General features: G+C 49.1%; 2 protein-coding genes and 1 long non-coding RNA gene across 17 annotated transcripts in view; 2 read left to right on the top strand and 1 right to left on the bottom strand.

Moving 5' to 3' along the window:
* TTLL11 (tubulin tyrosine ligase like 11) overlaps nucleotides 1-20,407 on the top strand; it is a 49,759-nt gene extending 29,352 nt beyond the window's left edge. For 2 of the 8 annotated variants that reach the window (XM_052669695.1, XM_052669697.1), the window contains 2 exons: nucleotides 2,869-3,228; nucleotides 3,408-7,121. In XM_052669695.1, coding sequence (XP_052525655.1) covers nucleotides 2,869-3,206 — 338 coding nt within the window. In that variant the 3' untranslated portion in view covers nucleotides 3,207-3,228; nucleotides 3,408-7,121. Of the gene's footprint in view, nucleotides 1-2,868; nucleotides 3,229-3,407; nucleotides 7,122-18,921; nucleotides 19,098-20,078 lie in introns of those variants that run through there. The other 6 variants (XM_052669698.1, XM_052669700.1, XM_052669694.1 and 3 more) reach the window with 6 other exon arrangements.
* Nucleotides 19,960-27,590, bottom strand: part of DAB2IP (DAB2 interacting protein) — a 146,876-nt gene continuing 139,245 nt past the window's right edge. For 7 of the 8 annotated variants that reach the window (XM_052669688.1, XM_052669685.1, XM_052669684.1 and 4 more), the window contains 4 exons: nucleotides 26,113-26,265; nucleotides 22,985-23,187; nucleotides 22,211-22,298; nucleotides 19,960-20,138 (listed from right to left, as the gene is read on the bottom strand). In XM_052669688.1, coding sequence (XP_052525648.1) covers nucleotides 19,971-20,138; nucleotides 22,211-22,298; nucleotides 22,985-23,187; nucleotides 26,113-26,265 — 612 coding nt within the window. In that variant the 3' untranslated portion in view covers nucleotides 19,960-19,970. The remainder of the gene's footprint in view (nucleotides 20,139-22,210; nucleotides 22,299-22,984; nucleotides 23,188-26,112; nucleotides 26,266-27,590) is intronic. The other variant, XM_052669687.1, reaches the window with a different exon arrangement.
* Nucleotides 20,411-22,343, top strand: LOC128074108 (uncharacterized). Its single transcript, XR_008202980.1, has 2 exons — nucleotides 20,411-20,482; nucleotides 20,586-22,343. It is a non-coding gene; the product is annotated as an uncharacterized LOC128074108 (long non-coding RNA).

The raw sequence follows: 27,590 nt of genomic DNA, 5'->3' as shown, positions 1-27,590 counted from the left end.
TGTGCAGGAGCTGCCAGGCCCATGCTCACAGCGTGCCCCTTCCAGTGGTAGCTCAGTATTTGAACCATTTACCTCTCTATCAGGACAATGCATTTAAACTAAAATACATTTCTTGAAAACATTGGACAAGAAAAGCAGCTATGGGAAGCTGTTTGCTGAACAGCAGTAAGAATTCTTTAGAATTTTTAAGCCAAAAGGACAATGTTTATTAACCTCTGATCTTATTCCCAGCTCCCCTGGTGATTTCCTCTGTTACCATCGCGTATCTTCTTCGTTGTGCAGCTGAGTGGTTGGGAAAATGAATACAAATACCTCCCTGTTAGATAGTTACACTTCAAATATTTGCTTATTACAGAAAATATCTCACTATTTAATAAGCATGCTGGAGAGAACATCCCATCAATCTTTTTGGTTTCCTTTTAAAAATGTGATTACACTGATTATTTTTTAAATCTTTATGCATAGACATGAAGATTGGTTTCACCTCCAAAAAAAAAAAACAAAGCCCAGACCTCTCAGACCATCCAAGTCTCTTCTGTACAGTTCTGAAGTTACAAACTCTATTCAGTTTACCTGTATCCAGAGGAGAATTCATCTGCATTCCCTCCTGGGGCTTGTAAGACAGATTTCTCATAAATTCCTTTCAAAGGAAAACAAACTAATTGAAATGTCAGTGGTTTCTTTTGTGAGTTCGGCTCCTATCTGCTGCTCACACGGGAGGACAGGCGTTGTTAGATGTAATTAGTTTCCCTGTGGTGAGAAATGGTTGCAACAGCGCTGGATCCACACTGCTGACCCTTGGGCCCAGAGCTGACTGTGTGCAGGTCAGGGAGACGCTTCTGATGTCTTTCCTCCGCTGAAGTTTAGAAAGGATTTCTTGCAATGAAAACCTCTTCAAACCTAATTTTTGTAAATGTTTGTATATAATTTAGTCCTAAGTGGCAGCACGCTATGGATGCAGCATTAGGGGACTCTGAAGTACTGGATGCTGGAGATAATACCAGGATGCCCCATTTTCTGTTGCTTAATATGAAATTGCATTGTGTGCTTACCTGAGGTAAAGCAAATGATTTGCTCAAGAGAATAGGTGGTTACAAAACATCACTAAAGGGTTTCTTCTGCTGATTATTTTATGGACTTAGGTTGTTAAAGTAAGCACGCTTGCTTCATATATATTTCTGAAATGAGACTCAGGTATTTCTGTGGTAGACAGCACCAGGGCAGCAGAGCATCACTTCAGGGGCCTAATTTACTCACATCTTCTGAAAATCCCTCCTGTGCTGCCCAGCTGAACTGATGCCCAGGCTGATTTTGGACATCACTGTATATAATCTTTCATCTTTTCTGCTATTTTGACATTTTAATAAAAAAAACTCTCCGAGTTGAGGCTGACTTCAGGTATCCCTTGCAGATAATAGATCCGTAGGTCTCTTCTGCTGAGACATCAAGGATCTCAGTTTCACAGATGTGGAGAAGTTTCCAGGTCTGTCAGTGGTGTCTAGTCAGTTTCTTCTACAGATATGACACCCATGGGAAATGAGTATTTGCATTTAGGATTTCAGTGTGGTTTCTGTGGTGAGCTGGTATCATTTCCTTAGCAACTCCCCACTCCCTTCTGTTGTCTTTGCATTTGGCCTGCTTCCAGCTGTAGCCCATAGAGAACTGTTGCTGTAAAACTGCAGCTTCCAACTTTGTTCACTCAGTGCTTCACATGAGTGTCACTTACGGAGCAGGCAGCTGGATGTTGCTAAAGGTGCCTTCTCTGCCTGCAGCTCACCGTGACTGATAAAATAATTTACTGAGCTGGCAGCTGCTGCTTTCCGATAACCCAGCAGTTCTCTTGGAAGCTGTTTTATAGCCAAGATCGTGAGAGACCTCAGCTGCAGTCTTAGTTGAGAGAAATTATACTTTAGAATGTAATTGTAATATTTAGAAAAGGTGTTCTTCCTGCAGCATCGATAAACCAGTGTTGTTAGAAAAAAATACGTGCAAAAAACCAAACCTCATCCTAAACTGAACTTCTTAAAGTGTGTGCTCAAACTGGAGAGCCAATTAAATCACAGGGCAGCTGAAACGGTTCTACTCATGAAAAATGAAATTAGGCATTATTTTAAGGTTTTACATATAATATGTTAATATGTTAATATGCAGTTAATATGCAGCCCTTCTTTCCATTGGCTGTGCTAATGTGTTATCAGGTTAGTGTGATCAAAGAACACATGAAGAGTTCTGTACTGCAGTGTACTCTAGGTTGTGAAGGGGCAGAGAGTTTGTTACAGCAGCAGGATTTTCTGGCACTGCACCACTTTCCCTTCTTACGATTTCAGCTGTTTGTTTTTCCTTCAGTTGAAGTGAAACTTCTATTGTAGGACGCTTGGCTCTTAATTGACACGAGCCAAGACATCTAGGTGATATACAGAGAAAAAGGAGACCAACAAAATGTTTTCTTTGAAGCTCAGTGTGTTACTGTGTCTGATTTGCCTTCAACTTAATATTTGAGGCAAGAGAAACCACAGTTGGTTGTACATCAGCTTAATTGCACAGCATCTCGAAAGCAGTCTTTGCAGTACCAGTTTGGCTCAGGCTGCCTGGGTGCTGGTCAGGCTGGGGTCTGTAAAAACAGGAATAGCCTCAGTGAAATAGAGACACCAAACGGGCTCAGGTGTGTTACACGCAGACAGAACCTTGTCTTTTGGTCTTTGATTTTTGTTTTTTTTTCCTCTGTGTTTTTTCCACACTGTATATGGCTGCTGTATTAAATATGTTAACTGCACAACTTTATGTTCATACCTGGCCCGTAGACGTTTGGCGCTGGTAGCACAGAAATGAGGTACTGTTATGTTTATGTGCTGTGAATCTCCTTTAAAGTCACTTTCCTTGCAGGAATGTGTTTGCAAGCCTTTGTTGAAGCTTTCTTCTGTTTGGCTCAGAAAAAATACAAGTCGCTCCCTCTTCATGAGCAGGTGGCATCATTGATTGACTTCTGTGAGTATCACCTGGCTGCCCTGGATGAGAAGCGCCTGCTTTGCGGCCGAGGGGTTGTGGAGCGCCGAGGTGCAGCGGTTACTTGTCCGACAGATGGACTTGAGGTGACCCCAGCTCTGCACGCACCCCTCCTAAACCGCACGGCTGCAGCTGGTAAACTTGCAGATTGCAGAAGTCATCGCTATCCTGCTGCTGTTTCACCAGGAGCAGGGAGAGACTGAGAGAACTGAGAATTAATCTCAGGTATGTATAAGCTGCAGGATGAGGAAAAGACTCTTGAATTCCTTTTTTTTTCCTACTTATGCTCTTCAAAAAGTCCCGTTCTTAAATACTGATCCTTCCTCACAATGGCTACTATATTTTTTAACCTGTCCACTGAGCCTACAGTGCATCTCACGTGACAAACTGCTTTTATTTTGAAGGTGAAGACAAGGAACAAACAGACAGTGAGAAGATAACCAACATCATGGGAATTGGGTGCACCGCCTGAGAGGCACACTCATGTTAAGAAATTACATGCCTTGAATGCACTAAATGTATCATGGGCACCAATGAAGGAGCTGCAGTTGCAAGTTCCAGTTGTGTGTTTTTGAAAACAAAAACCTGGGATTATATTTTTGGTCAGACTTCAGGCTTTGACCCTGTTACTTCAGTTGCTTGGACTGGGCTTGTCGGTACTGGTACAGATCTGCTCGTTGCCCATAGCTATGCACTTACCTTTATAACTCAGTCTTAAACCTCTGAAATCATATTTCTGTTTCTACTTTGTACGTGTCCTTGCCATAAGAAGTGCTGTTAACTTTTTAAAGAAAAATGAGAGATGTTTGAGTCCTTTTGCTTCTGCAGAAACAATAAGATCACAATGATTCACAGCAAAAAAACACAAGCAACCAAGCTTCATTAAGTAACATTTGTTGACTTCAGTGTTGTTTTTTCTTCAAGTAGTAAGCACTGTTGCTGCAAAGAGCCTTACTGCATAAAGGTGTAAGAAGTCAACCAGGTCCAGAAGTCATCCAGGAGGACAGTCTGGTCACTTTAGGCTAAACTAATTGTATTCTAGGTTTGCTGATTTTCATACTACTTTGGTGTTTGCTATCTTATTTGGGCCTAGGTAACACCTAGAGCAGATTTTTTTGGACTTTGCACATAATCTTCATTTTTCTTCTACAACTTAGATCTATATTATTCAACAGGATATTTTGTCAAGAATGCTGGACTCCACTGGAGCTCTTTTGGAGGAGTTCTACTCTTATTTTTCAAGCAATGAACTGTGAGTTGCATAATCACACTCTTGGGGAGGGGGCTAAAGAGACAGACTGGCTGAAAAGGACACAGATAACTTGGTGCATCGGTGCTGTTCAGTCGATTTTTTTCTGGTCTCATATTTTATGATGATAATGTATAATGTGATTTTCCTCCTTTGTTTTTTTATTTAATGTTAATAATCTACTCATGTTCCAGCGCTTGTCATACTGTCAAAAATGACAAAATATTAAGAAGGCACAATGTTTGGGCAGTGAGGTTTGGTTTGAGCAAATGACCTGATCTTGATGTCTGAATCTTCCAGTGGCTGACGTACAAGAATTGTTGTCTGCCATACAGGGATCGTGCTGTCAGTGTGGAGAAAGTCCTCACACTGAATGTCAAGGACTAACTGCACACTCAGTATGGAGTGACTTTTTACTCTAGGGAATGTTTAGGATTTACTTTCTGATGTTTTGTTTTTAAACAGCATGCTGTTTTCCCAAGTGAGCATGGCAGTGCAACACAGAAGTCAAGGTTGGCTTGCAAGAATCTAATGCCTAGCATGTGTTATAATAACAACTGTGGGAGTAGCTGCTTCTCTTTTCCTTCTCTTTCTGTAACACAAGTCAGAGCAGTAGTAGACACTTGGTTTTGTTCAGTGTTTGTAATTTTTTGTACATAATGCCACTGCCCTCTGCCTTGTTTAAGTTTCATAAGGATTATTGCAGTATGAAGATAAAATGCCAAACTCTGAGGTCTGGCAGCTGTCAGAACAAACGAAGTTGAAAGGGTCATTTTTTTTCAATCTCATTGTAATATATTTGAAGACATTCCCAAGTTGAAAAATGGTTGCTTCTCATTTTGTGACATCTGACATTTGTCTTGCGATTGGCAGTGTGTTACTAGAAAATAGCTTACAGTTTCCCTCATCTTGTGATTGATGTTCTGTAAAGACAGGGGTAGAGAAGACTAGGATTTGAAATAGTGCAGATGTGAATACTTTTCTTTGGAGCTTTCAAGTAGTACAGCCTATGCCCTAAAACACTCTTTTTGGCTACTACAGAAGTTACCCTGGTATCAGTGGATTAAATTAGCTATTGTACATAAAGAGCACTGGAGATCTTTATATTCTCTGGATCTCATACAGATTTTCATAACCTGTGCATACACAGGCTGATGCAGTATACTCTATTTCCTATTTCGAATATGACCCTCGTGGAGTAGGTAAAAGATTTAATGATCTGCCTCTGGTAACTCAGTGTTCATACATTTATCTAATTGGAAAATTGAGTGGCACATTATTCCTGGGGGAGGAGAGGGGAAAGTGCAGTAAATAGGAGTGCACTCGAGAGTCATCACAACAAAGTCACATTTCTCTTCCCTCCCATCTAATGCAGTACTTGCAGTACTATTTAGCATCCAAAGCAATTTCACGTAGCCCTTAAGTGGTCTGTGCAAACACAAGAAAGTGACCAGAGATACTGAATTTGGAATATGAACGCAAATGCACTGATAATCTGTTAATCCTGAGATAGCTTTCTAGCAGAAAAATGATATGTGAAAGGTAGACAAGCATTTTTTAATAGTATTTTTAATATAATCTTTTCAGAGAATAACATAGCATTCAGTATTCCATTTATGAACATATATAAACATTACATACCAGGGAAATCTTTCTTATTATCAGACACATTGGGTCTGGTATTCCTCACTGGGCACAAATCCAAGTAAAACACCTGAACATCTAAAGCAGAATTGAGGCAAGTGTGTACAGAACTTCAGTCTAGTCATCTCCTCTCCCTGCAGGCTTGTCGCTATCCTGAATGTGCCTCTATTTGCTGGGTGATTCCTTGTTTGACTCCAAGTTATGTGAGTTGTTATTCTGCATAGAGCTCTTGTCTTCTGAGTTGGCTGAAATTTGTCTTCTGCCTCTAACTTGATTTGAAACTTGAAACTGAACTGCCCTCTCTGCCCGGATTGCTTTACTTGCCATGCACTCCTAGCAACTTTCTTTCAAAACCAGCTCTGAAATGGAGCTATTGAGCTAATTAGGCACTTAATGCTTGCTCAGGTGTGAGACCCCAGTCCACCTGCTTCAGAGTTTGTCTCAGCTGCAGCTCTCCTCCCCTTGCTCTGCAGGTGTTCTCCCCATGCATTAATTTTGTGTTAAGCCCATCATCAGGTGACCAGAGCCCCCTTCCAAGAGATGGAAAATGCAGTGTGGAAACCTTTGTGATGAGGAGGGATCTCATCCTCCTCTCATCTGAGCTCTGCCTAGTTCATTGGACACAGGGTAGGTGCATGCTCTCACACTCTGAGTTGGAAGGGGCTGGGGCCTCTGCAGATGCTATGGTGTGACCAGGACATTGCTCCCAGCTGTGTGAGCTGTTGAATCTGAAGCTGCCAGTGGAGCAGCTGCTGCCTGGATCCTGCCTGGTTTGGATCTCGGCTGCTGCTCCAGCCTGCTGTGACAGGAGTTGTAGTTTTCTTGCAACATGTCTTCCATAGCAATGTGGAGCTGCGCCCTGACCAGCTCTGTGCTTGCTTGTGCTCACAGCCCTTAAGCTTTAAAGAGGGAAGGAGCTTTATGACATCTCCTGCTCAGTGTTGCTCAGTGGCTTCTCATTCCCTGCTGGCTTTTTTGTGCACACATGAAACAGGAGCCTCATCACCTGCACTGCAATCAGTCATGGTGGCAGCTCTTTGTTCCTTGCCAGCCCTGCCCGACCTTACTCTGATTTCTGTCTGATGGACAGTGACAATCTGCTTCTCAGTATTGCCTAGTTCCCTCTAATTTGTTTTCTTTTCCATCATGGTTTACTGAGTTTCTTCCTAATTCCACAGTTTTGCTTTTCAGCTTGCCTAATAAAGTGATGGGTCTATTTGCCTGATTCTATTAGTTTATCTTCCTGTGTTGCTCTACACTGTTTTCTGGAAGACAAGTGTCTTCATTCTGAAGCTGAATCTCCCCTGCTTCATCTCTTCGGGGCATTACCGTGCATCAGTGCGAGCCTTTCCATCTGCTTGATGAGATTGATCTCTGCAGCTTTATTAGGTTAGTGCCTGCCCTCTGGCTTCAGCCTGTCATGGAAATGGCGGTTTCCAGAGCACGGGCTTCCTTTCTTTGAGTTTTAGAGGTGATAAATGTTCAACAAATGAAACCCTTACAATGGTGGCACCCTGACAGGGCGCTGGGACCGCGTGTGGGGCACGGCCACGGCTGCCCCGTGCTGCTCCACAGCCCTATTTTTGAGATAACGTGAAGGGCTGCAAACGGTGCTAAAGCTGAACGCGCTGTGCTTTGTGCCCAGCTACGCGCTCTCTGGAAACCACAACAGCGCTTCTCTGGGACGACTGCAGGACAAGTGCCGCAAGGAGCGCCGTTGGCTGCGGCTCCGCTCCCGCCAGGCTGTGGCTCGGCGCGGGACCGCCGCTCCGCTCTGCCGTCCGTTGCTGCTGTCAGTCGTTTAAAGCACGGAATGCGACGCACGAGCCGCGCCGGGCCGCTCGGCGCGATGCCGACACGCGCTCCCTCGCGGCCCAATCCCGCACAGCTGTGCAGGGCGGGCCGAGCCTCTCGGCTCAGCTGCCCGGGCTGGGCGCTCGTCCCGGCCGAGGTCGTAGCGTAGCGCTGTGAGCGCGCAGCTGCTCCGCGCACCGGCGCTGCGTGCGCTCCCTCGGGAGCGTCGGGACCGACTGCGGGACGCGGCCCAACCGGAGCGGGGCTTCGAGGTCCCGCTGCCCGCAGCTCGGAGAGCCGCACAGCAGCCCGGAGGGCCTGAGGTGAGAGCGGGGCAGAAACGCGGGGAGCTCGGTGAGGCGGGGCGGGCGGGACGCGAGCATCGGTTCTGCGGGCGGAGGGCGGCTGGGGCAGCGCGCCTCGAGGGCCAAATGGGGATCGCGACTGCTGAATAAAACGCATGTTGGCACTGCGTAACGACGTGTATTTAACGAGCAGTGCTTGTCAGCGGGCTGTCCCTGAACGGAGGGCTCACTCGTGGCAGTCGTTACTGCTCTCCAGCGCTGACGGGCGGGCGGCCCGCTGGCTTCCAGGCTGCGGCACGCGGTCTGCTGGGCGCTGGGCTTCTCTCCGCCTCCGTGCTCTGCCACGTGCAGAGCTGATGGAAGCTTCGCGAAGCACGGAGGGGCCTCTTTAGTGCATCGGTGCTGCCGGGCGGAGCTGTAGGGTTGTCGTGGTGGCACCGAGAGTTGCCTGAAAGCCAGGCAGGCTGGCCCCCAGCTCTAGTAATATTGCTCAGGTTACTGCTAAACGGGTGCGAATTCAGTAGCGATTTGTAAGCGCTGTTAGGAAATGCTCTGCTAACAAGTCCTGGACTGAGGGAATCCGTGCAGATAAAAGGGGAAGAATCTGGTTTCCTTTTGCAGCCCACAGCAGTGAGTGCAGGAGGAGGCGGCCGGAGCCCCGAGGGTTTCTGCTCATTGCAAGAGTGAGTGATCTTTAGTGGAACCTAAACAGAGCTTTAGAAAAGTCTTTTTTTTCCCTGCCCTATGCTCACCCCTTGCCCTCTGTTTTAATCGAAGTAGTTCACTTGGTTTATTTTTCTTGAAGCTCTTGTTATCACAGCTTTTAACTTAGGGGTTTTTTCCTTTGCTTTTGCTTTTGTCTTCCTGCTTCTCCATTGCTGTCATTAGGAAGGAGGGGAGAACCAAACTCTCACCTTCTGTCTCGCTATTGTGCTTATTTTTGGTGTTACCCAGAAATTAGAATGTTGGACTGTGTGCTTCTCCCTGACGTTACCAGTGTTGGGGAGCTGTGTAAGGGCTGACTGAAGAGCTCTGAGCTTCCCCAGCTCCCTGCCAGCACTGGCAAGGAGAGACGTGGGACTGTGGAGCTCCTTCTGTCTCCTCTGGCAGAGCTTTGTTCCAGCTGTCCTTTGGGGCAGGCTGTGTAATGCGGACCTGTGTGGCAGGAGAGCAGTGCTGAAAGCCAGCTGCCCTGCCGTTATCTGCAGCCTTTCTGATGTGAGGCTGAATTTGCCAGGCACCTGCCACTGTCCAAACAGTTTTTGTGGCTTCCAGTTTCTGTGACGAACAGGTCTGTGCACGGTTGCCTTAGTCTCTGTTATCCTTGCTTACAAGATGGCTGCAAAAACTTATTGGTGGCACAGTCAGCAATTAAAGCTATGATTTTTATTGAGTATTGTTTCCATTTAAAAATGAATTTGGAAGTAACTGCTGCCTCTGATTGAGGCCATGCATATTTGCAGCCCTGTGCGTCCCTGCAGTGGGCTCCTTGTGGCCTTCCTTGCCAGCTGCTGCCAGAAGCAAGCTTCGTGCCCGTTCCTCTTATAGTGCCCTGCAGTTTGTGCCAGATGGGTCAGCTGCCTTGGGTTAGGCCAGGCCAGAGATGCTCTGTTCTTGCAGCCCTGCTGCTGGCTGTCAGCTTTATCCTCTTCTTGTACTAGTGGTCCTGCCTTGGGCCTGGGGCTTTCCTTCGTGTTGACTGGGATTGCTGGCTGTGAAGTGCTCCAGGTGATGATTTGCACGCATTCCTCATGAAAGTGTTGAGGCATTGACAAGCACTGGCCCAAGCTACTTAGCCCGATGCCTTGTTGTGCTTTGCTGTCTAGTTACGTGGGTTATTCACTTCCTGATTTAAATGCTGTAAAATCCTTGCTAGTGTTCTGCACGGTGGTTAACAGAAGTGGCTCTGAGAGGCCAAGCTGCAGCAGCAGCTCAATCAGGGCCAGTTACTGAGGCTGCTGCTCTTGCTGGGCTGCTCTGCTTCTTGCTGCACAGTTGAGCAAGTGCAAACCTCTCAGAGCAGAGCCCCAGCTGAGTGCTCGTTGCTCTCAGGCAGTGGCTGGTTTTGTAGCTGATGCCTACTTGCAGAGGTGCCAGCTGGTGTGGCTGCTAATGCTGCTGCCTGCAGGCGCACCCAGGTTCCGTTGCAGGCGTTGCAAGAAACCTGTCCTAAAAATGTGAGGAGATCACTGCTGCCTCTCTCTGTGTCTAACTGCTGCTAGAGTTACTGCTTCAGCTTTCTTTGTGTGTGGGAGAGGTGCTTATTCTTTTCTTTTTTTTTTTTTTTAATGCATAGTTCTGGGAGGAGAAATCATGGTTTTCTTCTGAATCAGCTCACTTTAACAGCAGAGGCTTCCAGCAGTGGCAAATCATGAGAGTGCAGAAAGGCAGGATAGCCCTGCTTGCTTGATTTGTTTCAGAAGGGTGAGGACCTGAGCCCTGTGCTAGCCTGCCCAGTTGTGTGTAGCAGAGCTCATGCTTTTATTGCTGCTCTCCTTACTTTCTCTTGACCTTAAGCACAGAGATGATGCACACAAAAACAAACACAAAAAAACTGCTACCCAAATAAATCCATCTGGTCCCTGTCTCAGCCTCATTTAACCTCCTCTTGAAGAGGCTGCATCACAGGGTATTCAGCTGAAACCTATTACCTTGCATGCCCAAGCACATCATATTGAATTACCTTCACCTATAGGCCTGGAGTGTTTGTTAATAGCAAATGGCATCTTCTAAGTTTGAGGTGATTTATTTGAGTACGCTTCTGTTTAACAGTGCAGTGGGGGCTGTGCAGTGGTGTTTTAACCAGAGCTCAGCCCAGGGATGCAGGTGAGCTCTGCAGGAAAGGTCAGCAGGAGCTAAGTACGGGCTTGCTCACACCTCATGAGTGCAGCAGAGCCACACTGACCTTTCTGTGCATTCCTATTGCACTGGTGTGTTAAAGGGCAACGTAACTTGGCTGAAAATAACCCCTTGTGTGCATTTCATCTTGTCCTCAGCTATCAGAGAAGTTAGTGGTTGAGCTTAGATTCACAGTGATGCATGGTCTGTCGGGTGGCATTCGGCATCACTGCCCGATTTGCCTGGTGACATCCCAGTGGGTTCACGCAGCCTCTCTTTATTAGCAGAGTTTGAGCCACGCTCAGATAGAGAGCTCTTATGGCTAGATTAGCAAACAGTGCAGTTTGTTAAAGCAACAGATTACAAGTTCTTTTGAATTGATGGGTATAAATGCGCTCTCTACCAAGTGTGTGAGATTAACCAGTCTCACCATTATCCACTGGCTGGTCCCAGAAGTCAGAGATGGTCTGTGTCTGACTTGTCTGTGGTGGTATCTTCCTGACACCCCTCTCTTAAGCTATTTCTTACCACACAGGTGGAGCTTGAGGGGCTCTGTCGTACGTACCTTTATTCTGATTGATGTAAGATTCTTTCACCTTGTTTTTAAAGAGTCACTCAGTGAGCAGTGGTCGCGCCGTGGAGGCTGGTTGTTTTTTTGGATGGAGGCGTCTTTGGGTATTTACAATGAGGGCCAAATGAGCAAAGTTCACCCAGAGGACAGCATTTGGTCAGAAAATAAGTCTTGGCTCAGGGTAGCAAACATTAGCTTAGCGTCTCCATATTCCCATCCTGGTGTCCTTGGAATCAGTCCATCAGGTTCTTACGTTTGTGGCACCTCAGCTTGCGCAGGGATCTGATGTGGATCACAGAGCTGGGCCTCACTGTCCACTCAGCTCTGCCCTCTGTGCCTTTTATTGCCATACCAGTTACACTCTGCTCTTGTACTTCTGTGAACAGCCTTGTACTGTAATTTCCAGTGAACAATGCTGTATCTTAATTTCCAAGGCACCTACAGCAATTACTGCACAGCCACCAGCCTCAGGGAAGCAAGCATTGATCATGGGAGCAGCTTCACGTGGCTGCACGCAGTGAGGGCTGTGGGAGGTGTGAGTGAGTGTTTGGTGCCCTGCATGGTCACAGGATGGAAGCAGGGTGATCCTGGGAGGATGGGGCCACGTGGTTCCCCACATCTCTAGGGATTCTGTGGGAAGGGAGCTGGGCTGCCGTGGCTGTCCTGTCCCACCGAGGCAATGCATCAGCTGTGCCTGAGGTAGCTCTGTGGGAGATGACAGAAAGAAATTCACCTGTGTGAGGGCTAATTTCCTTTTTTTTTTTCTTTTCCTGCAAGTACAGTGTGGAACTGACACAAAAATGCCGTGAAAGACAAAATCAAAAGCCAGTTGTAGTGATGCAGACCCGAGCAGTAGTCTTGCTTGCAGCTGCCATTGCAGGTGAAAGTAGGAATGCCCTTCACATACTCCAAGCCCAACTCCCCAGTTTATAGTTCGTAAACTGAGTTTCTGGCCTCGTGTTTGTCCTCTTCAGTCCAAGTCTTGCTGTTCTCTCTTAGCTCAGAGAGATGAGGGAGGAGTATGGGTTCCAGGTAGAAAACAATTGGCTGTAATAAATCAAAAGCGATCAGCTTGGGATCTCTGTCGTTCAGGTTTTACTCCTCAAAGATGTGAAAAATCAAATGGTCAGGGTTATTCAATTACAGCTCACACCAGCAATGGGAAAATCTGATAATGTTAAGGCCCTACATCAATATTATTTATGTGACATGGCACCGTGCTTGCTGCCGGGTAGGAAACTGCAGAGATCCTACAGGTGTCCAAATCTCTCTCTCTCTTCCTCTCACCTCTTTTTTAATAACTGAATAACCTCGTACAGCGTCTCTCAAAGATCAATAATAGTGCAGGGCATATAATGACAAACTGGAAAACATTTTCCTCTGAGTGAAGGCAGCGTGAGTCAAACCTGAGGCTGTGAGCAGCTCTGCTGCTAATGGAGCCAGGCAGAGGTGACACGCTACGTTAAATGACAGCAGTGCGCTGCCTGCTCTGCTGAACTCCTGCACCCACACTGCTGGCTCAGTGGCTTTAATCTCCTCTGCTAACGTTGTTTTTAAATGGTACTGCTGGGTAGTGTTGGGGCGCTGGAGCTGGCTTGCATTTGGGAGCCTGTGTGCTCTTCCCTGTCCTGCCATGGAGCTGGGGAGATGCTGGAGGCTCCAAGTGAGGAGGAGTTGGCAGCAGGAAGTGCTTCCCTGGTAGACATGGATAGAATAAAGTTGTAAACAGCAAGAGGAGCTGAAATAGCAGCATCGATAGTTTCCAGATAATGATCTAATTAGCACAAGCAAGCTTCCACTAATGACTCTTGTTCTTCCAGCCTTCTCCTTTTTGCTCGCCTGTTTTTATTGACTTCTCTGGCAGGGAGCAGCTCTGCTCCCTATCTCTAGGGCTGAGGCTTTGGAGATTGTGTATTGGCTGCTCCAAATTGCGTCTCCAAAGAGCGTTTGCTTGGGGCTTGATCTGACACCTTGGGATGGCTGCTTGCAGAAGAGAGGGGAGGCAGGCGTGTTGCTTGGCTTCTTTTGCTAGAGGCCATGGGGCATTTGTGCTCCAGCTGCGTGTCCCTCATGAAAACAAGGCCAGTGGCACCCACATGTAACTCCTATGGAGTTTTACTGCTCTTTGGTCAGTGAGCTTCTGGGTGCTCAGCTTAGGGGAGGAGGGCAGCTTTGCCAGGGTGGTGGAGTGGGGCAAGGCTGCCTCGAGCTGAGGCTGTGCTGCTCCTGCGCTGGGGTGGAGGCACTGTGGCACCACAAGCAGCCTGCAGCCTATTGATCTGACATAACGGAACTTGATACGGATGTGCAAGGGTGCAATTAACAAGAACTTATTAATGCTGATGAGTCTTGGGCTAAAATGACTCTCCCGATCAAAAAGCTCAAGCAAACACGTTGGCAATCCCCAGCCTCCCAGCCCCTTGTTCTGGCTGCTGATTTGCAATTCTGAGCCTCGCTTCTCCCAGCCTTGCCCTTCTGACAAGCGGTGCTGCGCTCAAACCTGCTGGGAGTGGTTGCAGCCAGAGGCTGGGAGGCTCCAGTGCTGAGAGCTGTCAGCGCTCCGAGCTGTTCTGGGTATTTTTGGTTGAGAGTTGAGCTCTGCTCTGATGAAGCCGTAACAGAATGCTGAAGAGGTTTTATTCAAATCGAGGTGTTACTGACTAATCCCTCCTTGAAGCACTCTGATGCCCTGGGTTTCCTGGGCTGCTTTTTCTTTCTGAGAGATTTTCCTTTCTTGACCTTCAAAGCCAACAAGGTTAAACTCCACGTGTAAAAGACTCAAACCTCTCCCAGACCAGACCTCCTGTGCCCAGGTATTAAGACTTGGGTACAGAGGTGTCAGGTATGTTGTGGGATGCCTGGGAGCTCCTGCAGTTTGTTTTGGGATGGCAGCACAAACGGTTTCAGCTGCGCAGAGAGGGCAGGACTTGTTTTGTTCCAAGCCCTTGCAGTGGCAGTGCTCCCTCCTGTGCAGCCTGTAGCCAGCGCAGGGCTGGCTGCTGGGCTCATCCCCAGGGCAGCTGTGGTTGAGTGCAGGCGATAGCAGCAAATGCTGCAATGGGGTCAGGATGGAGCTGAGGGGAAAGTGAGTTCACAGGGAGGATTTCAGCCCTGTGTTTTTGCTGGCATTAGTGGAGCAGGAAAGAGGGAGGCGGTGCCACTGGGAGCCCATGGCCAGTGCCCAGTGCATTTGTAGAGCCACAGGTACTCTTTGCGTCTCTCCTCATTTTGATGCCACCAGCCTGTCTTCTCCCCTCTCTCGGAGGAGCTAATTACGGTGATGTTAATGATGCAGAGGTGCTGATGCTACCTGGCATTTTAATGACTCCTCTACATTTTCTGCTATTTTTATGAGAAAGCCAGGGAGGGGCCTTTGAGAGGTGAGGTGTGTGGTGCTGGGAGCACAGCAGGGAGGCAGCCCCAGCCCTGCCATTACTGCACAGGGGAAGCATCCCAGTGCTTTTGGGTCAGGTCGTGGTGGCTGCTGCAGGAACAGCACCAGCAGCTCCTCACCGTGCACCCAGGGCCACCGTGGAGGAAGGCTGTGCCCAGGGGCATCGTGACTGCTGGGCAGGAGGGCTGTCAGGGGCTGGACGGAGGTTTTGCTGGGATTGCAGGGCTGTTCTGGTGCCCGAGCACTGACACACTGCCATCAGAGCTCTGCACGGCCCATGGGGTTTGTGCCCACCCCAGAGGGTTGGGATGTGCTGTGAGCAGAGGATGTGGGTGGGACGTGGCTGCACGGAGTTGGCAAGGGTGCTGTAGCCTGGAAAGGATTGAGCAGAGGTGCCGGAGCACTTACATAAAATATCTAAATAAATCTTTAATATTTCTAATTGCAAATGTACATAAATTGCACGGCCACATCATTTCTTTGAACACCAACAACTTTCTCTGTACATTATTACATAGTTTAAAAGGAGCTGAAGGAGATTCAGCAAACACTTCCACTTTGCATTAATTTTTTTTGTTTTTAAACATACTTACAAAAAGATTTTTTTTTCTTTATAAGAGGATATAAAACATAGCGACTGCTTATCAGGAACAAGTATCAGCTTAAGCAGATATACAGAGAGAGGTATATCTTAAGACACAGTGATGTATGATAAAGGAATATGTGAACATGGAGACTGCACTTTGGGGTGCTGGCAGCTGATGCAGAACCACGTGGAATTTACAGCAATGTCACAGCTCAGGTAACCTGTGAAGTCAGTGCTTTTTCCAAGCATGATTGTTTCTGAATGTTGTACGATGCTCTCAAGACTGGATTTGGTTTGGAAAGCCCATGCTTCCGTCATCTCTCGCTCCCCCTTCCCCTCCCTCTGATATTCCTCGAGGGAAAAGGTGCCAGTTAGCCCTGCAGGGCTGGCCCAGGGCTCAGCTGGTTCCGAGCAGGACAGGGCCACACAGATGAGCCTTGTGGCTGAGCAGTGTCCTCTGGGGCTGGGGAATGGTGGTGGCTGCGAGCCCACACTTTCCACGCTGGGCAGGGTGCTGCGAGTCCTGGATCAGACCTTAGTGTGTCTTATGTTGCACGTTGGTAATGGATTTAAGTAACAGGAGAAGCCCATGAGCATTCTCAGCTTTGGACGCAATTTGGGGGCTGCTCTCCCAGCAGAGACCATGGTATCTCACTCAGGTCCACTTGTGTCCCTTCTCCCTTTAGGAATACTCACAGCAGAACCCATGTCCTGCGACCTGCGGGCTGGCTGCCAGGCCGGCGGACTCAGCATGTTCTCACAGTGCAATCAGTGCTTTACAAGCAGAAAACAAAACCAACCAGACTCAAATGACAATGCAGAGTGACACAGGACTCTTTGGATGGCAGCAGGATTTGCTTAATCTGGTGCAAAAGGGGCTGGTGACTGTGCTGTAGTATTAATTGGTATGGGGAAGGACCTGAGTCCTCCAGTTAGTTGGCACTGCATTTAAGCCATAATCCCTGTCCAAAAGGATGGGACTGCAGAGTCCCCAGAGCATCCTTCAGTCCATTTAATCCCCCTTTACACAAATTTTTCATCATTTTTTCTTTTTTCCAGAATTGTTTGCTACAGATCAACAAAACCCCAAATCATAACTCTTAAAACAGAATTCTTGAGGTGGGCCAACCTCAAACCTGGATCCCTGGCTGCTCCTCCTTCCCTCAGGTACCCCATGGTGAGGAGGCTGAAATCATAACCTGGGGCTGGATCCAGATTTGCCAGATGGAGTCCACCTCTGCTGAACAGCAGTGAGATACAGCCAAATCTTGACCAAATAAGCAGCACCAGAAGTAAATTACTATATACAACCGTTAGTGAGATAGATACGTTACAGTAAACACTGAAAACATTTACAAAAAATATTAAGACTTGTATTAAGATAAAAATCTGAGTGTTTTAGTCTTGTTTACACTTTGACAAGTTTGCACTAGAACAGCCTCTTATTTTAGTAAAGCGCAAGAATGAAAAAGAAAACGGAGCAGGTCACAAAACATTACGCATAGTGGTTGCTTTGCCGCGGTGCTGTGAGCACCTCCTGTGATTAATTGCCTCTATTGCTACGCCAGGCATCAGGGCTGGGGCTGCAGCTGGGCACCTGGCACTGCCACTCTCTCTCACACACACACACATACAAAAATGTACAGTTTATAAATAAGAGAAACACAAACAGAAGTAACAGAACTGAGCTGAGCCTGGATCTTAGAACCTGTTCCCCAAACCTTGACATGGGAGGGTTGTACTTAGGTCCAGTTGTTGATATTTGCAGAGTAAGGAGACACAGGAACAAGGGGCTGGGGGAAGCTCCACTGTAAAAAGATCTCGTTCTACTTGGAATTCTGTTTCATACTGGCTTAGGAAACTGAGCAACTCCAGAAGGTATTGGCACTGGAACTTGGAAGGTTTTATGTTTTAGTGACTGATTGCAGAAGGACTTGAGCAGCCTGCTGTTGCAGCAGGACAGTGTGCTCAGCGATGTGCTCAGTGATGTGCTCAGTGATGTGCTCAGTGATGCGCACATTCGAGGTTACCCAGGATTTTCTGACAGATCTTGGGGAGAAATAAAGCAACAAGGGGAATGGCGGTATAAAAGCAGTGCCTTGGCTGGGGGGGCAAGCAGATTTACTGCACTTTGCTTCAGCACTAATCAGCTGTGCTGGGGGTGGGTCTTTCTTCCAGCTCATAAGAGGGCACTGACTGCACCCCCAGATTTTGTTCACATACAAATGGAAGCGCTGCCTGTGGGGCGTCTGCCCTGTGCCCTGGAAGTGCTTCCATTCCTTTATGTTGAACAACTTCCATCTCTCCCAACACCAGTATTTTGGAGCTCAGAAACAACTGACTCTAAAAATACATCTGAGGGCAGGAGCAGTTTAAGTGTCTTTTTTAGCAGGGTTCTTATCATGTGTATAAAGAACAACGGCAGAAGTTACGTGTACGAACCAAACTGTTCACATAACCCTGTGTATTCCTAACCTGTCTGGGTCTTACTCCAGTTGTAACCTTGTCAGCTGTGTCAGGTTCTTCAAAGACATCTGTGCTATTCTCCACATGCTGTACTTGGCATGAACACTTAGCGATTACTTTTCTCTGAGGAGCTCCTTTTGGGGTCTCTGTGCACTTGCACCATTCTGCAGGCGTTGGTGGGGTGCGGAGCCCTCAGTGCACAGCAGTGCGTTCGCTCCTCCGAGGACCGGAGCTGCAGCAGCTGCAGCCGCGCCAGGCTTGGCCCAGGGCTTCCAGGCAACAGACAAACGTTTACAAAAATTAAAAAAAAAATCATCTTAAATTTTGAAAGCAATTGCATGAGGAAAGATGCTGTTAGTGAGCCTTACAGCTGTGGGGCAGCATGGCAGTGCAGAGCTTATGGCACATCACGTCCTGCTCAGGCAGCCCGGCGAGGCTGCAGGTGGTACCTAAGCTGTGCAGAGCTCAGTGAACGTCCTCGTACCTTTGACTGTACATTTACACGTGGCAGGAGGAGCTGGGACAGGCGGTCAGCAGTGTGTTAACCTTTACGGGAGGAATAGGCAGATGTCCTGTACACTGTACACTGTCATCCGTGTCTCAGAGAAATCTCTCTGGCTCTCGGTCCGAGTGACCTGCTCTGAGACTGGGAGTCGTGAAGGACTAACTGGACAACCACAAACCAACAAACACCGTGGCGGCGGGTCAGCGGCACAATCCCCCGTTAAGGAGGAGACCCCTCCGCTGAGCAACACGTCTGTGTGTGCCGGGGCCGCGTGGCTCGGCAGTTAGGAAAGTCTAATCCTGGCTTATGCCTGCACAGTGCTCCTGACAAGGGGGCTCTCGGTGGTGGCTGCTGTTCCTGCTGGTTACTCCCTTATGACCATGTTTTACATTCTTCAGGCCGGTTAATTTCCATGCAGTGCTCATTCCCAATTTAAAGAGGACAGTATTCCAGAAAATGGGCTCTTTTTTTTTCTAATGCATACTGTGAAAGAAAAGAAATACAATTACCGATCTTCATGGTTCTTCATGGCCGTTCTTGTTTCTTTGCCTTTTTTTCCTCCCCAGAAACAGTAAAAAATCTCTGCACAGAGCATGACATCCCCATAATGAACTCTTTGTCAAGCATGAAGCTGGCCACGTTGCAGCCTGGCACTCCCCCTCTCCACAGTGGGCACCAGCAGCAAATCCAGACCCTGCAGCTCACTCACAGCTTGGGGACAGCAAGCTCAGGTTACCTTTAATTTGTTCTGTGTTATGTGTGTGGTAGGGAACGCAGTGCCCTGGAACTATTGCTTTACAAAGACTTGTCCCCAGTGTTTGTGAGAGCAGAAGCTGGGAGTGGAACCAAGAAATCCTTCTGCAGGGCCCGGATCCTCCCTCCACTGACACAGGAGCCTGGGGCCTATCCTGCTCATAGGGACCGCCCAGGGCCCCACAGCCAGCCTCTACGTGGCCCCCACATTGTACTGAGCGAGCCCTGACCATCCTGCTGGGATCTGCCCCTGTGTGGACAGAGTTAATTAAACTCTAATTTGCTGTGCAGATGCCCTCTGGACAGCTACCCACTGCAAAAGTCAGGGGCAGCGCAAAAGCTACATAAGGAAGGCCAAAGGCTCAGGGATTGCTCTGGGGATGGGGCTGTGCTCCAGGGGGAGTCACATGAGGAGCAGGCCAGGCTCCTGCCACCCTCCAGCATGCGCTGCCTGTACTGAGCATGCTGCCCACTGCAGGCTCTGCCCAGCTCCCTGCATTTTGCTTACTGCAGTGGCAAGGACGTTACTCCTTGTTGGGAGGGGAGAGGCGTATCCTCTGGGCAGCTTGGAAGGAAAAGGTTACTTCTGTTTAAACATTAAACACTGATTTAAATCCAACAGTGACAGCAATGCTCAAATATATCTTATTTCCTTATGCCACTCATCTCACACTTGATCTTTCCGTCCCCTCAATGTGCTGGCATTAGCATCTCCCACAAAGGCTCAGTCAAGCGCGCCGTCCGCAGTAAGGAGCTGGGTTCTCTGGGGAGAGAGCAGCCGTTCTCTGAAGCCGCGGCTCACACCTGCTGCTGCACGGGTCTCTCTGGCCAGGCCTCCTCCTGCGGCAGCGCCCTCCGCGGGTTAACAATTACTGCTGTTTCTGAATTCTCCATTCTCTGTAATCTGCAATTTAGTTGGGTTTGTGGGGGAGATCCCATTACGCGTCTGCATGCTGTACCTCTCTTTCAGCTGAGTAAGGGCACTCATTAACCGTGCGTTGGCAGCATCCAATGAAGCAATGCGTTTCTCCTGCAAAGAAGCGGACGGAGGGAACCGTCAGTGGAAACACACGGAGAACTGTCTGCCACACCATGAGTGGTTGTGAGCTGGCAACCCGTGGGCCTTTGGGACCAGTACCCCTCAGCAGCCCACTGCTGATAGCAGGTCTACAAGTGCTTTGCCTGTGTTTTCCCCTGCTGCTGCCAGGTGAGCAGACATCTCTGCAAGCTGTGTGCTCCAGGCTGGCCTGGCAGCAGCCACATCCCAGCCTGTGTGCGTGCCTGGGTTGATGCTGGGGCATGGCAGCTCCATGTCAGACGGCATGGCTGTGGCTGTAGCCTGGATTAGAACTGTGCTGAGCTGTGCTGTGCCAGGTTTGTACAAAGCCTGTGTTTCCTTCAGGGAAAGCCTCTGAAATTCTGGGTTAGGACATAATTTGAGGATTACTTCTATGAGGAATAAATATCCTTTCTGCAGGTAGCTCCAGAAGCACCTGCAGGGGAGCACCAGAGTTCTGCATGGCTGCAGGGATTCTGGGCAGCAGTTCTACAGCCATGACCCCATTCAGAGAGTAGCTCTGGCTACAGGAGATCCCTGTTAGACCTTCCGTCCTGCTCCCAGCCTCGTGGAGGCTTTGGCACACCAGGCTTTTAAACAAGCACAATCTGCGCTGAATTAATTTTATCGTTAGGGTTAATTGGTCCTGAACAAAATGGAGATAAAATACTTTTTCTAATTTTTCAATGATACAGAAATTGTGTTGTTTGCTCTAACTGCAGCTGTTATGAAGACGATAAGATTCCTGTTCTAAAGCATAGTTCTCTCCCAAGGTGGTTATTCCTGTCAGTGTTTAATTGATTTTGTTAGTGTAAATAAATGCCTTAAATGACTTGTGGCCTCCCAGGATGGCTCTGATGGCATAGCTTATCCTCACTGATTACACTGAGGGGTCCAGTGCAGTGTCATGGGGACAAGAGCAAGTGCTGCTGTGCTGCAGCCTGATCCTGCCATGCCTGCACATTCCTGCTGTCTGCTGAGAGCAGGCAGAATGAAAAACACAGACGGGCACAGCAGTTTGCCTGTGTAACTCCAAGGATCACACACAGTGTGAGATGACGAGAAGCAGAAAACTGCACCACACAGGCTTGGGTGAGAGCCCCATAACACTGCAGGGCCTGGAGGAGGTGCTGCTGGCTGCAGCCCCCAGCTGTGTGCCCCACACTCCCCTTACCTGCCAGGCTTTGCCCTAGTGCAGCAGGAAATGTGTGCTGATTTACTGGCTTGGAACAAATTACTGTACAGGAAAACAGTGATTCTTTTTGCAAAGTTACCACCATCTCATCTCCTTTTTAATTAGTTACACAGTAAATTAGTCATGAGTGGTGACTCACAAGAGATTAATACGGTCATTAAGAGAAAGCCTACAATTCACTAGCACCCAGCCACAACCTGGAGCTGCCTAAACAAATGAAAAGATGATGGGCTGTATTTTCAGATCCTTTGTTCCAAGCACAGTATTTTGCACCATCATCTGATCTGTACCACTAAGTGCACTTCCAGCCCTGGCACAGTCCTGCACAGACTGACCATGGCCCTGGGCATCCCTGCAGGGAGCAGGGTGCTGACTCCATATGCTGACCATTTGCACAAGGTCAGTCCCCTGGCACTGCCATTCCATTCTCCTCCAAGCTACAGGCCCTGCCTCCTCCCCTCTGCTCCCTCTGCCCTGCAGACACGCTTTCCTTCCCCGCTCTGTGCATTTGCTCTCCTCTTGTCTATCATTCCCCTGCCCTTCTGTTGGCTCTGCCCTTCTCTAGACTTTGCTCCAACCACCTCCTTGCTGCTCGGCCTGCTGTCACCCCCACATCCCCGCATTACGTGCCAAACACCAAGGCTGGAAAAAGCTGCAGAATGCAAATGCTCTGGTAATAGAACAGTGTCCTGCTGAGGGCTGACCCACCCTGTCACTGCCTGCAGCTTTGTGCTGACGCACCCCATGCACGTGGTCTGACCGCACTGGATCTGGTGCTGCTGCACAGCAGGGAGGCTGCACGTTGGCAGAGTCACCCAGAGTTCTGCAGCCCTCAGTGTCAGGGACTCACCTGTGCATCAATGATCTTCTGCTTGGAGTCCACGGCAGCCTGCATTTCTGCATGGTCTTTTTTCAGCTCCTCCTCAACTGACATCAACCTGGTAGCCAGAGACAAGAAAATAAAAACCTGTTTTCAAGATGCAGAGTGCATCATCTTTGTAGTGTTTTGTACTGCTTTGGGGAAGCGATCTGAGAGCTGGGGGCAGCTGGAGGAAAGGGGACCCTGCAGGCCTGCAGCTCCTGTCTCCCTGTAGTATGGGTTGGTGTTGTGAAAAGCACGCTTTATAGGAAGAACAGAAAGTATCCTAAAGGCCCTCAGTGAAAGGGCAGGGACAGCTTTAGTTGGACAGCAAAGGCTGATATGCACCTTTGCAATATGTGGGAGGAGGTGTGAAATGGTAGAGACCCCGGCCTGCAGCCCTCAGCATCTGGATGAGGTCTGAGCCCTCAGCTGAGAATGCAACACTAAGGCACACTGAGATGCTCACACAACAAGCAGCTCTGTGTTCAAACAGAAAAGGGACACGGGCATTGCCACCACCTGCTGATAACACACAAACAAATGGTTCAGTGCATCATTTTTCTGGCTATTAATTTTGTCTAGACAACCACAGAGCACACTGCCCAAGAGCTTAAGTGATTAAGGCCAGGGAAGGAAGATTCCTTTGTGAGTGCTGATTAAAAGCAGAGACGTGGCTCGGCTCAGGTAAGGTGAAACTGGCAGGACTGATCAGCATGGTCAGCACTAATGCCAGCCCTGCTGCCTCCCCCAGCTGCCCTGTACCTGCTGATGATGCCCTTCATCTGGATCTCCTTATCCTCCTGCTGTCTCCGCAGCCGCTCCTCACTCTCCTCCAGCCTGGCCTGGTACTCCAGCATCAGTTTCTGCGTCGTCTCCTCCTGGCATTTGAAGCGTGTCTCGTACTCCTCCAGCTTCTTGTTGGAGATGCGCAACTTGTCCTGCAGCACCACCAGGTCCTGCTGGTACTACAGCACGCGGGGACAGACAGGAGGAGAGAACACCTGAAGCACATCATCACACATGGCTCTGCCCTTGCCAGGGTTTCCCCACAACCCGACTGCCCCTCTCCTAGCTGCAAACCCTTATCAGATAACCCTGCTTGCCGCCACCTCCTCTTCGGTCTTCTCCATGCTGTGCTGGGAGCGGCGCTGCGTCCTGCAGGGCTGGCACGGTGCTGGCACGTTCAGAGAATGGGCTGTTAGCAGAGTTCAGCAGTTCACATGGGGAAAGCAGGTTAGAGTGACTGAATGGCAAATGCACCTTCCTCACACTGTGCGCAGCGCTAAACACAGGCAGGAAAAGCTGAAGTGGGATTTTGGGTTAACGCGCGAGCTCTTCAGCCTGTATCAGTAAACAGGAGTGCTTTGGAGATGCTGAAAGCACAAGGCCCAGTTGGAGCAGGTGCAGCTGCCTCCCAGATGGGGCTGAGCCGGGCAGGACAGTGCTGCAGCCCCACATCTCAAACCCTGCAAGCAGATGGCAAGCCAGGGCTCAGTCCCAGAAGAACTGCTGCATGAAGCCAGGACCCCACAGGCTGTGCCGATCCCACAGCTGAAGCTAAATAGCAACAACAGAAGAATCACATAAAGCAATTATGAGAACAGCTTCCTGACCCAGCAAAGCTGGGTTCAGCTGTTTGAGAGCATTCAGCACAACTTACTTTGCTAAAGGAAAATTCAGTGCAAATCTGTCTTAAGACTTTAATTTCAAAGTTATCTTTGAAATCCGTCTATTAAAAAATCTTAACTGTAATGACCTTAGAATAATTAACACACACCTGATGTTGTGAGGAGCTGTGAGTCAGGCTGGAAAAAAAAATCACCTGGGCCATGAGAGCAGTTACAAGGCCACAGGAGTTGCATAAGTGCAAAGAGGAACATGCTGAATCCTGATCTGACTGCAGCTTAGAACAGAGCCCTGCCCTTCGGCCATCTCCAGCCACGTGAAGCATTCACGTTACGAATGTCCTTGTATCCTGATGCTGTGAGACCTGCTGGGGAGCTGCCCTGCCTGATCAGCTCCTTTGGAGAGGAAGCACAGCCACTGTGCCCTATGCCCCAGCTCACATAAGCACTGCTCTAAGAAAAACCTCTCCTCTGCCCAACTGACTGACTGCAGATGGAGCTCAGCTCCTCCAGGCTGAAGTCGTGTGATGCAGAGGGGCCTCCTGACGCTAAAGGCTGAGTGGGAAGGGGCTGTGAGCTCCTCCCACCGGGGCACAGATGGCCACAACAGATCACTGTTTTTTTCCTTTAGCAAAGCTTTTACTGAGGCACTGAAAGGACACAGTTTGCACGTGGAACTGGAGTGATGAGAAACAAAGATGCCCATACAGATGCACAGAAGCACTGAAGTCAGACAGAAGGGAGTCATTCACACAGGAAAGATTAAATACCTACCCTAGTCTTAAAATAGGAGCAGCATGAGTGTAAGTGATAGCAGAAGAGGCCTTGGAGCCCGAAGGAGTCGCTCCTGGCTCTACAACACTTGTCTCACTCTTGGTTACCATTCAAGTCTTACAGTAATGGGAAGAGAGATTATGCTAACGATGATCTTTGATGTCAGTAACTTTACAGTAAAGTAACAAAAGATGCTGCGTGGCAGTGAGACACCAGGGCAGGGGGGACACCTGTGGCCTTAGGACAGGGACCGGTTTGCTGCAGAAATGAGTTCCTAACCTGACCGTAGCCCCCTGGAGCAGGTGCTGGTGAGCTCTGCTGCCCATGGGAGCCCAGGCAGGGCCAGAAGGCAGCCAGGCCAGGCTGAGGGACACCCACTCCCCGCTGCAGAGCTGCAGGAGCACCAAAGCTCTCTGAAACCCTTCAGTACCAAAACGCAGCAATAACACAGGTGCACAATGCACTGATCTGGAAGTACTGCTTTCATTTGCTGCCTACTAGCGTCTCTACTTAGGTCACATTCACAATTTCTATACATGTGCAAATAGTGTCAGCTAACCGCAGAGCTGAGTGTCTGATCAGTGCATGTCTGTGCTTTCGGGAATACCCAAGGAGGAAAGAACCCATAAAAAACAGGTTGAGCTCTCCCATCTGCCATACTACTGGAGCCCCCACCTCCCGCTCCCTGCTCTGCCTCTTAAAGGTGAGAGCCCCAGAATGATATGACTGAGCAGGGGAAGGCTACAAAACCAGAAATGGCTGTGCTGCAAAAGAGGAAAGAGTTCAGGAAGGGAGAAGCCTGCAGCCTGCATGACCCGACTTGGTCGCTGGGATGCAGCAAAGCATGTTTAGGAAACATCCCAAATACCCAAGTGCAGACACCCTACAGTGCCAGGCTGCTGAGAAGTGCCAATTCTGCAGCACTCAGGGCCCCTCCGGCACTGGTGGCTCCAGTTGAACCCTCTGGCTCTGACTTGCTGGCAGACCCCATAGAGCCTGGAGCAGTGTCACTGCATCAGCAATGTCACACCAGGCCCCAGTGCATCCAAGACCAGAATCTGGACTTAATTTTTAGGTCTCCTTGCAGTCTCTTACCACGGGAGCTGCTCCTTGTTACATATCCCTGCAGTAAGGCAGGAGGGTGCCAGTATCCTACTACTGGTCTATGGGTACATTTAATTTATTTTCTAAGCCCTTCTTCCCCTGCAGTCAGGGGGAAGCAACAGGCACCGGCTGGCTCCAGGTGATGCTGCAGAGCAGCCCTGACTCCTTGCTCCCACTTTTCTCACTTGCCTCCATCAGGGCAATTCCAGTCAGTGTGTGAAGCCCTCCCAGGCAATCCCCAGCAGTGCCCTGTGAGCAGCAGGGCTGAACAGCCCGACAGCTTCTGTGGGGCAGCGTGGGGCCGGCCTGCCCCCGGCTGCAGCTCAACCACATTCAAGGAAATCCTCTCTCTATTTAGAAACTTGATTCAATCCAATCAGGTTTTACCTTTTCTGCTTGGCTGAGCTCGTCCTTATTCCTGAGCTTATCCCTGTGCTTGGAATCTGGGTCAATGCTTTCATCTTCTAAAAACTGCATGTTCATATTCAAAAGCCAAGCAGCAGTGCGGTCCAGGGCACTGGGGTTCACAGGAGAAGGGGCCTACAATGAAACATACAACCATAACAAAAGAAAAACCTGTAACAGAAAGGTCATGAAGCCAGAGAGAGCAGTTCCTTCCAAGCCCTCTCCCACGCTGCTCCAACAGCAACGAACAGATTGAGCTACCAGAGGGGCAGGAATACCTCCTGGTGTGCACCTCCCATTATTTTGCATCAGAAACATTTGACAGGTTGAATTCTTCCCTCTGCCATCCCTATGGAACAGGCAAACAAAGGTGCATGGCAGTGGAACCCTGCTGAAGCGAACAGGCCCAGGTTACTGCAGCAGCTGTCAGCTCTGCAAGCAGAGTCTTCACTCAGCTCTTCAGTCTCTGCTTCACTGCGCTGTGTTCTTGCTTGCCACAGAGCCTTCGCACAGATAAAACCACATCTTCAAAAATACACCTTGAAAAGCAATGGTTTCTTCTTGGGTGAGGCTCTGTACTGAAGAGGTCCAACTTCCCGAGCTCTCCCTGGAGCTCACAGGGCCAGTGGGCCCAGGGTGCAGCACTGCTCTTGGCAGGCACTGGGGCTGAGGGCAGGATTGCGAGCTCAGCACCTTCCAGCTGCATTAACAACTTGAGGAAGTGAAGCTGCAGCTATTTCCCCTCCATCCTGGCTCGTTATAAACAGCAGTAATTATCCACTTGGATGAACACAAGGGATCTGGATGACCTGTTCAAATTAACAAGGCAAAGAGATTGGGAAATTTCTCCTCCATTCAAAGCACCGGTGCTGGAAGCTTTCCTGTGCCATCCTTCAGCTTTGTCTTCATTTCCACAACTTTCAGTCAGAAGCTCAGGCACTGCTCATGGAGCACTGAGGGCTGAGCGCAGGAGAGCTGCCCTCCTCAGTGATGTAAAGGCCCTGGGTCCAATGCTCTCCACTTACAGAGCCACTGCCCATCAGCCCTTCTGCCTCCTCCTCCTTTCTCTGAAGATATGGGAAAGCACAGCCTGCTCCTGTCTGGCATGGGTTTGATGGCAGCCCAGGTGAACTCAGGAGGTGGAGGAGGTACTGCTGAAAGCAATCCTCCTCAAATGGCCACCATGTGGGAGCTCTCGGTTCTTGAGCAGCAGATTTATGATTCACAGCCAACAGACAGGTGAACTACGTGATTAAGGCAGGGAGGGGCATTTTGGGGACTTCAGCTCTTGAGAGGGCAGTGAGAGCGGAGGAAAGCTCTGAAGCACCAACCAGCCGGCCAAGGTCACCCGGTGTCCCCAGCACTGTTCTGGGAGGAATCGCCCCAGCGGGTGGCTGTGGAAGAGCTGTGCTCTCTGCACCTAACGAGTATCGATCCATATTACACAAATGCTGCTACAT

Source organism: Tympanuchus pallidicinctus, unplaced genomic scaffold, assembly GCF_026119805.1.
Source record: "Tympanuchus pallidicinctus isolate F22 unplaced genomic scaffold, pur_lepc_1.0 scaffold8, whole genome shotgun sequence".
Classification (NCBI taxonomy): Eukaryota; Metazoa; Chordata; class Aves; order Galliformes; family Phasianidae; genus Tympanuchus; species Tympanuchus pallidicinctus.
The sequence above is the reverse complement of the archived record's forward strand: the minus strand, read 5'-3'. Positions and strand labels throughout refer to the sequence as shown.